Source organism: Podarcis gaigeae (genome assembly GCF_964106915.1).
Source record: "Podarcis gaigeae genome assembly, chromosome: 1".
Classification (NCBI taxonomy): domain Eukaryota; kingdom Metazoa; phylum Chordata; class Lepidosauria; order Squamata; family Lacertidae; genus Podarcis; species Podarcis gaigeae.
This window is the reverse complement of record NC_139678.1, coordinates 50,175,947-50,187,021: the sequence shown is the minus strand read 5'-3', so window position 1 is coordinate 50,187,021 and position 11,075 is coordinate 50,175,947. Positions and strand designations below refer to the sequence as shown.

The window sequence follows — 11,075 nt, the reverse complement described above, 5'->3', positions numbered from 1 at the left end:
CCCATATTGGGAGCAAGTCCATGCCTTTTCCTGTCCCTTTGGAAGAACTTTGAAGTAATTTATCTATCTTCCCTCTTTCCCAGTAGTTAAAAAGTGCCCCATTGGTTCTTCCTCTCTCTGCAATTTCTTAGCATGCTGCTGACCCCTTTCATAAATGGCTCAGTTTATTATAGGATTCTCTCAGAAAACTCAAGTGTTTGGCAAAAGGCGTCCTGGGGCCATCCAGGTCCTACTGGAAAGTTTCCATCCATATCCCAAAAGCACACTAGCAAGCAAGTTAGAAGATTAGTGCATTTTTACCTGCTTTAAAGCTCAGCTCATCAGCCTCTTGTCCTGCGTAATCATACAGTGCTCGCACCCGCACGCCTGGTACCTTTATGTCGTCCTCATGCCCATTGACTTCTGGGCGCTTCTTGGGAGTGTCCTCATCCGACCACTCTGAGATTTCTTCTTTCCCTCCACTGTGCAAGGGGATAGGGAAGAGGAAAAATGGGAAAGAAAGGTCATTTAAAACCCAAAGCTCCTTCTTTATTTAAAGCGTCCCATTTCCAAATCATGCATCTTTCTAGGAGAAGAACAAATAAGAGGAAGATGCAAAACATGGAAGGCAAAGAAGTCACCATTAGCCGGGGGGGGGGGGAGTGGGGGGAGAGAAAGAAAGAGAATGAGCAGAATAGCAGGTGTTCAAAAACACAGTCTTTCCAGTAACCTTGACCAGTTCTGGAAATAACTACATTAAAAGCCCTAAGTGACTACAATCAGGGTAGAGAGAAGGTGGTCTATTTGAAGAAAGCTAAAAAGGTGTCTATTTGGGAGAAATTGAAAAAGAGTGTGCTAACACTGCCCGTCTCCTTAACTAGAAAGTATTAAGAAGCTACAGCAAAGGAGAAGCAAGGAAACAGGTACCCTAAGTAGTCTTAAGTTTCATACTAACTTCATACAGGCCGAGGCCTTCAGGGTATCATAGAAGTGACTGTTTTGCTCCTCCTGGTATGAATACCTGTGGATTGGCAAACAAGCCTTTTTAAATCGAGAAAAGGGCAAGGTTATGCTGCAGAATAGCTACTTCCGGTGATATTCGTGTTAACAAAAGCAGACTCTACATTGCAGTAAAGGTTAAGATAGGAATTTATTATTTCCTGTACTTCTCTTGTCTTTTCCTTCTTTGTAATCTTGTGCCAACAGCCACTGGACCAGCATGCTCAGTATGCCATCTGGTCGGGTTTTGAATGCAAAGCACCCAGCTACGAAAGCCACAATCTTTGCTATCTACTAACTTCACTGTAGAACTAACATGAACTGTGTTTGAGTAAGAAGGGCCTGGCTAGCTGACATCTCTCTTCTTAGTGAACAGATGCAAATCAAGAATCCAGAACTGCCTTTGTTGGAGCTGGAGGAATATTCTTCTTTCCCTGAGATCAGCAACAGCTGGAGAGGAAAATCCTGCCAGCGTCCTCACTCTGAGACTAATGGGTGGAACAAGCAGAGGCAGAGCTACATCAGGGCGGGACAGAGGAGAGGCACAGTGCCAGTTATAGCTCCTGCCCTTCCAGCAGGTCTAACAACAGCCCTGCATTCCATTAGACTATGACATTTATCTCACAATTTGCAAGGACCTAGCCTCTGTATGCTCTTGTTAATGGGAATTCATATTCTCAAAGGGAAGGGGAAGGTATTGCTATACCCATTTTTGGTGAGTCAGCCATCCTGCAATAACACTGCCCTCTCTGCTCTAGAACCCGAGTGTTACAGGTTGCAACTTGCCTTTGCTTTGTCGGTGTAGGGGTCTGTTTCACACCATCACCTGCAGGCACAATGCTAGTCAAAGTCACATCTTCACCGCTTTTCCCACTTTTTTCCTTCTTGCTGATTGGCCTCTGTGTCTCCAAAGACCATTCCTAGAGGGGAGAAAGTTATCAGTCCCTAGTTCCAAAAATATTTCAGAAGATTAATTGAATGCTTCCTCTCCCCCCCCCCCAATCCAACACAGACAATGGACATCCTTTATGTGGAGGGGGACTTCTTGCTTATTTGCAGAACAAGGTCCCAGGTTTGATCCCAGACAACTCCACTAAAAATGGAACAGGTTTCACCCTGGAGTGCAGTGTAGTCAATATTTGGTTAGATTGACAAATACTCTAGGCTGGTAGCTTTGCATGTTCCTATCATGCCAGGTATATTATGCATCTCATTTCTGTTCCATAGAGAAATAGTGGTGAGTGCTGATTTCAGCAGGATGATATGAAACACGACTTACTTTACAACCTAAAGGGGGCAAGTTCCCTAGTATTTCCCACCAGAGAGAGATGGCTTACCTCAAACTGAGGCCAGTTCATAGCCATGCCTGGTCCATGGGTTTGACGCCACCACTTCAGGTCCTCTTGGTCATCTGCAGCCATTATTCCCTGATACAAATCCCGGTAAAGTGCATGGAAGCTGCAGGCATGAAGAAACACACAACAAGCATAAGGGACTCTGTTTGGAAAGCTACATAGGCATGTAGGAAAGGACAAACAGAAATATGTTCCTACAGTACCAGGAGATGTAGCCTTCCAAGGGCAAAAACACCTTAAATAGTTCTCATCCCATAGGATGCAATAAGGGCAGGGAAGCCCTCTTTTACTTACACACACACACACACACACACACACACACACACACACACCTATCATTGGTAGACAGGTTCAGATGGTTGTGCAGATCCAGGAACATCTCTTTGAAGAAGCACAGCCGTTTGCATTCTGCTTCCTGACAGCCCTCAAAGACCTGTTCCATGTCCTCCATATACCGAGGGTTGTAGCGATTGAGCTCATCCAGCATCTTCTCATACTGATCCTTGCACTGCAGGGAACCAAAACAAAACATTTGTGAGCTGTTGACTGCCTATAATGCTCAGGAGTATTGGGACCAAGGTGGGACCCATGTTTCTTGCTGGTTACTCTTTTAGTTTCATCAGTTGAATGAGAGTATAGTAATTGACTTATACAGCTCTCTTCCATGAGCACCATTCAGTTTAGGGGCTCTACAGGGCCTTGATGCTTTCTGAGTTCTCTGTCTGGTTAGGAGGCAGCAAATATTGCAGCCAAGGGCAATGGCCCATCTGCTTAAAGGACTACCCATTGAAGCACCGGGCTGCCTCTCCACCCACAGAATTTAGTCAGTGACAAAGATCCAAAATAAAGTTTGTTTCTTGTATTTAATTTTTTTAACTGCCATGCCACTTTTCTGGTTGGTTACCTAGCAAAGCAGTTTACAAACAGTAAAATGCTATTCAAAACACACAAAAGAATTATACAACTATAAAATCACATTGTATTCAAACATGAAAATAAGACAAAACCAGCTATTGCCGCCATCACCTTTCAATCTCTAAAGGTCATTCTAAAAAAGCTTTGAAAAGTCTGCTTAAGAGAGATCTGTGACAGAGTTTGCCTAACTACTCCCTGGCACTGTTCCATAGGCAGGTGGGCCACCACAGAAAAGGCCCTGATTTTTGTTCCTTCTTTTAGGACTCTCCCTCATCTTAAGAGAGTCAATGGCCAAAGTACCACCTTCCAACATTACCTACCTTCTCTGCTTCTTGAGCACACTTCTCGACACGCTCCTGCAGTTTACGCATCTGCTCCTGCGATACAGAGGAATCGGCTTTGGCATGATTCTCGCGTGTCTGTGCCGTCTTTTCCTCCTTACGAGAACTATGGTAATTCTTTTTTGAAGTTTCCACCTAACAGAGATGTCATATGGAATAATGTATCAGCAGTGTTATTTCCCATCACATACAGAGACAAGCAGCTGTATTCAAGAGGAAGTGGCAGGAAAACAGCAAAGTACAATTTACATCTCAACACTACCTAACCTATGACCAGCAACATGAGGCTGGACAATAGGCTGAGCTATTTTGCCATCTGTTAAGTCCCAGACCATAACGCCGATTAATCAACTAATTCCAAGGGTGGCTATCGAGATGTTTGATAAGTCTGTTTATTCCCCCATCTGCTTGCAACTTCTTACTCACATCCTTCAATTTTTTCACCCAGGGCTTCTGGGCCTTGCGGAATCCATCCTCTGCTTCCTTTGTCTCCTTGAAGCCACCAATCATCTGTTTATGGTAGGCTTCCTTCTGCCAGGCCTTGATCTTGTCCGAGTCTTCAGCAGCCAGGCGGTTCCGTACTTCCAGATGGATCTCACTAAGTTTGTCTGCAGCTGTCAGGAATGCATGCCAGGCTTTTTCCAGTGTGCCATATTGAGGGCCTAGATGAACCAACCAAGATGACATGGCAACATAATTATGCAAGTACAGAAGGAACCAGGTTTGGAAGCCAGGCTTTGTTTGTTACCAAAGTCATCTATCTCAAAAGTACATTTACTGCTCAAAAAGAAAGAGCTGCGTGGGAGGAACATATATTGACAGTAGTGTGAGACAGTGCATTTGCCTCCTACAGAAAGTTTGCTGAGCTCAACCCTAGGTAACTGCAACTAGAGTGTGTGCCAACAAACTTCTGCTCAGTCTCTGTTGCATAAAGACTTGATTGACTCCCCATCTTTATAATCCCAGAAATGATCATCCAGAGTTGTACTGGCAGTCCTCCAACCTACACCCAAGTCTCTCATTGCCTACTTGTTACCATCACACATAGCCTTCCCAGTATACTGTGCCAGGTTACTTTTTGCTCCTCCTACAAGTCTTTCTGTTGACCAGATTCTGTGGGCTGATGAATTCTTCTGACCTGTGTGGCACTTAGCACTCAGTTAATGGGACAGTAGCTGAAAGCCATGAAATAAAATTGTCTTTCCCTCAGAATTTATCCTATAGACGAGGGATGGGGAATCGTTTTGGCCCAGTAGGTCAGATGGTTATCCATGCCCCCATTCCGCAAGCCAACCTTTGACTGGTGGGTGGATCAACCCACCTGTGAGGCAGCTGCCCCACTCACCTGTCAAAGTATCTTGTGAACCGCAGCACAAGGGGTGCTGCCAGCCCTATGCTTGGCAAAGTACCGAGTTTAAGGCTTGCAATGTTGCCTCCTTCAGGGATCAGCTCCATGGGTCATGCAGCCAACCAAGCAAGTGTCCAACAGCTGAAGGGAAGTGACTTCATGCTTTCTGCAGAGATCACCTGCATGATTGAGTTCTCCACAGAGAACTTGGTCCCACAGCTGATCGAGTTGTGTCTCTATCTGCCCCACACCTGATGTCACATATGGGGGCAGGTGTGTGTGGTTTGGGGAACATGACCTCGAGGACCAAATCTGGCCAGTGGGCTGCAGAGACCTCACCCCTGCCATAGACTTTCTGAGGGCATTCCCACAAAACTAAAACCCTTCATCAGCTTTACTTGTTTTAACAAAGCCATTTCTTGTATGATAATTAATTTGAGCAGATTCCTCCATAACAACAGTAGTGGAAAATGGAACAAATAACACATTTATTTTCTTTTATTAAAAAAATACATTTTAACCACACAATAACCCAACAAATAAAAAGTTAAATATTTGCTGGGTAGGTAAATAAAAAAGGGAGAAATATAGAGCATACCAGCCACATGTCAATTAAACTATGTTATGTCTTTAATACTAGAAAAATGTTTATACTGACACTTAGAAGAACAAACATGAAAACCAAAAAGTTTTTCCCATAATACACTTCAAACTAAATCTAATCCTTTACTATATCCTTGCTACATCTGGAAAGGTTTCTGTCCTCTCTCTCCTCTTAAACATTCCTCTCCAAATTTATTAACTTTTTGTTTTCCCTGCCTAACCCCAAGATACGATGTTATCTTGCTCATGGTTGCCAGGCCAGCACCTCTATTTCATTAACTCTTAGCTGAGGGGGCAAGCCAACTCAAAGTGTTGGGGTCTCCCTGCACAGGACTTCAAAGTCCCCCCCCCCTCCCTAAAGAGACAGGAGTTCCATCCTGAGTGATGTGCTTTCTGTACCGTACCCTTCTCCACAGCAGTCCTCCATTTGCGGGACCAGTCTGTTAGCTGCTGTGCATAGCTCTTCTCAATTTTGGCTCGCTCCTGGAAGCAGGAGACAAGGTCGTTACACAGCCGGCTGCCATCATCCACCCGCTTCACTGTCCGCTTGTAGTTGCCAGGCTGAAATTAGATTAACACCATCAGTCATTCTTGCACACATCTCAGATATATCTTTAGGCAGAACAGGCAAGCCTTTTGAAGGCTTCTGAGCAATAGGTTCACTCCCATCCCAGGACCACACCCAAATTCTCAGCTGGAGCAAGGAAGGCGGGGCGGTAACTGGCTTCTCTGTTATGGACACATTCCAGGGACTATTATTATTATTCAGCAGCACTAAGGATTGTGGAACCATTTAAAAAAGGGGCATCCAATGACAACTTGTCCTAGGCTTGCTGTCAGTACTTCTCTGCCAGGAGGTACTGAAACCAAGGTTGATGTAGTATTTCTTAGCACATCCTATGTGACTCTAGACAAAGGGGAACCCTTTTATTTCCATCTTGCCCTCACTTACCTCCCAGAAACTGCCACTGGGTGCCTCCCCACCAGTATCATCTTCTGATGACATCACTCTGGTTTCCTTGCAGCAGAGAATTTTTGCAGATTTTGGAGCAGCTGGGAAGAAAAGCAAAATAACTGTATATGTAGCAGAGCATGGCAATTCCAATGAGACACAGAAAAGTAGAGTGTCATCCAAACCCAAACAGGCTAGCCCCATTATATAGGAATGTCGGTCACTATCTACAGGGACAAGAATGAGGTAGGCCTTCTGGTTCCTTGTGGAGGAATCTTCACATACAAGACCACTAGTAGCACAAAGTACTTACAGGACAAGTCTTTTCTGTGATGCTGGGAGGAGTTGGGTTAGGGCCAGACTGGGACATGCCCAAGCGTACAAAGGCACATTCACCCCAGCTGCCTACTTTTCCAATTCAGTTCACAGTCAGGAGTGTGGGAGGCATCTCTGGTAAGGGATCTCTATCCCAGGGGAGAAATCTGGAAGCTGCTCCTGCAACAGCTGAATCCACTGAGGAACACTGTATATAGATTTTTAAGGGACTAGATGTGTCGTTTCAGTACATCCAAGCCCCTATGTAATATTCAGAATTACTACATTGCCTACAAAAAGCTAATGTCATCAGTCAATCTCCAAGGTTCTGCAGACTGCCTTGATTCTTACGGTATTATCAAAAGACTTTTGTTTGTTCCCTTTCTGGAAGGAAAAGAACTTACCAAGCTGTTTAACAGGACAAAATAATATTGTCAGCGCTTGAGCTCTTGGGTTTAAGCAGACCATAGTTATATCTTACCACCACAAGAGTGGCTCCACTGTAATGCATTTGCTCAGTTTCCACCCTAGCAGCCTCCAGTGGCAGACTTTGGGCTCTCAAATTTTAGTGGCACCTGGCACCCCTACCTCTTGTGCTCTGTCCTATAGCATTGTTCTGGCGCACTGGTCATGCTACCCTAAAACCACTTCCTCGGTCTCACTTTCCTAGATATTCACTCGGCAATATACACATGCTTATTTAGTCACTACAATTCTAGTAAGACTGTGTCAGTGGTCTCAGCTGGCATGCATGTAATGTATACAGCAAAAATAGAGGTTCCCAGGCACCCTCCACAGCCTGTTTTGGTGACAGGAGGATTCCATTATCATAGCTCATTATAAAGGTTAGCTCATGGTTAATGACTGATGGACATACTTGACTGTTGCTCATTGCCTCTTGCACATTCCTTGCTATAAAAAGCTCCCCCACACCCTGGAAAGGTATCCAGCTTGCTCCCATGGCAAGGCAGAGCTCCCATGGCACAAAGGACTGGGTTTCATCCTCCCTTCAAACGCTTGTGGCAATAGTTTCCATGATACTGAATGCTCCGAGAGATCCTTCAGAGAAAAACTGGCACCCAAACAGAAGGAGATTAAGCCACTGCTATGTTGCCACATCGGCCCTCTCCTGTTACATGGGAAAGCGTTTTTAAAATGCACGCTCCTGGTTTAGGTACTGAAAACTCCTAACAGCCCTAGCTCACCTTACCACCAAGGAAGTTAAATCAGCTACCAAGCAAGCCTGAAGACTCCGTCCCAACAAACTAGGCTCACATTCCCTCACACACGTTTTAAGAGTCCCAGTTTCATTACAGATTTACATACCCAAACACAAGGCTGCCAGATACCAAGGGATGGAAGGGACGTCTCTAGGTTCTTAAAGGGCTTGCTTAGTACACTGGAAAAAGTGGAGCCAACACAGCTTTGTAGCCAATTCTCACTGGTCTGACTCAAATATAGCTACTTCATCTGACAACTAAGAAAACCCTCTCACCCAGAGTGTACTTCTCAGTTTCAGCAGAATCTAGGGAGGGGCACCCTCAAATATAGAAACAGGAGCAGCTACCCCCTGCAATCCAAGGTGTCAATCTCTAGCAAATATACTGGAAATATGCCAAGTCCTAGTGTAAAAAGATATTACCCCAGAGTTTAGAAGTATCAGGGTGGTATGAAAAGGCCCGGTCAGGACAGCTGTACAAAGCAACAGCTCCTCACCAACCGGAAGGAGCCAACACAAACATGGATCTCCTGTCCAGGCAGCACTGGCCCACAGCCCAGCTCTCCCACCTGCCTGACTTCCTCCTCTGGGCATCCTACAGCCAAGATAAAAATGATGCTTATTTATGGTTTTCAAAGATGCATCTCATTTTTAAATAAAAACAACACTCCTTGAACAATAAATATCCTTTGGACAATCAAAATTCAGCTTCCACATAATTTGAGTCAACAAGTGATTTCTTCTATCTGAAAAGCTAGGAAATGAAGTTTACCCAGCTGGATTTGCTCTGACTGGGCCCCAAGCAATGCTGCAAACTTCTGCAGGCAGAATATATATTGACTTATGCACAGCACCATGTGGGGATGCTCATACAGGGACCACTTAAGTTATTAAACATATCAACACAACTGCTGATTCCTTGCGAGCTAAACTAGGGAGAGCCCAGAGTGTAATAATTAAGAAGTCAAGTTGCTGTAGCAGTGACCCATGGGGTAGCCCAGTCATTTTGTTTTTGCTTTAAGAACTTAAATATACTTGTTTGGGAAAGGTTAACTCCTCTACAGTGGATTGGGTTTCTCTAACTATAGTAATTGTGCCCCTCCAACACCCTCCTCCCTCTCAAATTATAAGCACTTTCTCCCTGTCTGAGTTTCTTTTGTTTTTTGAACATACAAACTCTAGGTCCAAGCTACCATTCTGTAACACCAAATTCACAAAAAACATAGTCCCGAATCTGCCGCTCAGGGGTTATTTAAATGACTTTAAGATGCCAAATCAAACAAATTAAAACATCTAGTTCTTCAGTTTCTAGAGTTAAAGCTGAGAATGTTTGCGTTGGGAGGCAAACACAGAACAAGCCAGAATTTAAGGGGGGGGGGGATTCCTCATTACTTGAATTATTTGACCTATAGCTTTTAAACATATGGACTGCTGTTGTCACATGCCCACACATTCCAGGAAGCCTGGCTATAAATTATCCACCTGTATAGGTTTACTGAAAACAGAACCTCTCCCTGTGCACCACCCTTTAATACACCCAGGTGGTGCCTGGGCACTTGAGTGGAAGTTTAAGAAAAGTGCAACCACCTGAAGCTTTTCCACTCGGTGCCTCTGTGGTTGGCAGCAGCACACACCAACAGACAAGCTGCCCACTGGGTATCCAACCTATTGTGACCAGATAAAAGCTAATGAATTTTATTACTCTATGTTGCATCCAAACGTGCAGCACACATCAGATAGAGGTAATCTTTACGGGACTTGGGGTTCAAAGTCCAATGAGGTTTGTCAACTGGGATAATCTCATGTTCCAGTGTTTCCAAACTGGAGTAAGGGATCCAGCCTGACATGGTTCTACTTAGGACCTGCAGGACCCCTACCTACTCATTACTTACTTTCTCTTCATACTTCAGGAATATTTTCTCAATCACTCCATTGAAACCACATTACCCACAGTCATTATTATACTATTAATATTAATTATTCTGCAAATAAACAAGAATAAAGCCAGCTTTCAGTAGACCTCTGGGAAAGTGGATTCCAAGACAAGAAACCTTTTCAGGTCCCCGCTGTGTTCTCTATCTTCCCTGCCCACCTTGTGTCACAAGAAGACCTGCTGACAATACTAGCCAGGATGTGAGCACAAGTGACGGAGCAACAGCCACCAAGAGCTAATGGCAAACTTTGTGGTGAGGAGCAGAGGCTGTTCTGTATCAACTTCAATTATAAATAATCTTAGTTTAGATTTTACAACGTATTATTGAGACTTAATATAATATAATCAAACAAACCAACAAAAGTACATTGCACGCAATACAAATTAGACACCAATAACAAAGAAAACAAAAAGCAAGAAACATGTCATCATTCAGTAAAGAAACAAGCAAAGCAACAGGAAATACCTGTACTGCTTAGATAAAATTTTAAGATTTGCATTGCTGCCACCTGTAGTTAATCCATAGGGCCTTTAAGATGACACATAAAGAAACACTAGTACTCACATTTTTGGAGTGACCCAAAGTTCACTTTGTGGGCTGCAGCTATGGCACAGTAAAGCTTTCAAACACAGTATTCTTTTTGAAGAGGAGCTTGATAAGCTAGTATTCAACAAAGGAGCTGTTGCTCTTGTGCTGAACAGCAGCAAGTAAATCCTATGCATGCACACTTGTGCAATGGGTGTTTTTCCTTGTCCAGGGGGCACTCCCTAAGGAAGAGTCACCTGGTTGAGAAAGCAGCCAGGAACGAGCATTTCCCGGCCTCTCCCTTGGAATCTATGCCTATTTCAAATGCCTGATCCAGTTTCAGAGAAGATTTAGCTACCGGTAAGTGTTCCAGTCCCACAAGTGACACATCTTCCAAGCAGGAGATGACATTTCCACATCAGAAACCTTGGCAAAACAGCAAGCCAGAGAAGAGTCAACTTAAGGGATTTCAGGACACTCAGCTTCTTAAATCTCCAAGCAGTTAATAACTGCAAATGGAACCATATTGGATGTCTCCAATCTAAACAGACCAGCTTGCCAGATCAAAGACTCAACACTCCTCTGTGCTC

The 11,075-nt window shown here is 44.1% G+C and overlaps 1 protein-coding gene across 17 annotated transcripts in view; it reads right to left on the bottom strand.

Annotated features, from left to right (window-relative positions):
- PACSIN3 (protein kinase C and casein kinase substrate in neurons 3) overlaps nucleotides 1-11,075 on the bottom strand; it is a 29,425-nt gene that overhangs the window by 2,470 nt on the left and 15,880 nt on the right. For 4 of the 17 annotated variants that reach the window (XM_083751536.1, XM_083751548.1, XM_083751546.1 and 1 more), the window contains 9 exons: nucleotides 6,493-6,593; nucleotides 5,945-6,101; nucleotides 4,016-4,251; nucleotides 3,569-3,724; nucleotides 2,666-2,841; nucleotides 2,316-2,436; nucleotides 1,765-1,898; nucleotides 935-1,000; nucleotides 301-461 (listed from right to left, as the gene is read on the bottom strand). In XM_083751536.1, coding sequence (XP_083607662.1) covers nucleotides 301-461; nucleotides 935-1,000; nucleotides 1,765-1,898; nucleotides 2,316-2,436; nucleotides 2,666-2,841; nucleotides 3,569-3,724; nucleotides 4,016-4,251; nucleotides 5,945-6,101; nucleotides 6,493-6,546 — 1,261 coding nt within the window. In that variant the 5' untranslated portion in view covers nucleotides 6,547-6,593. Of the gene's footprint in view, nucleotides 1-300; nucleotides 462-934; nucleotides 1,001-1,764; nucleotides 1,899-2,315; nucleotides 2,437-2,665; nucleotides 2,842-3,568; nucleotides 3,725-4,015; nucleotides 5,100-5,335; nucleotides 6,102-6,492; nucleotides 6,594-8,133; nucleotides 8,323-10,524; nucleotides 10,693-11,075 lie in introns of those variants that run through there. The other 13 variants (XM_083751549.1, XM_083751550.1, XM_083751552.1 and 10 more) reach the window with 9 other exon arrangements.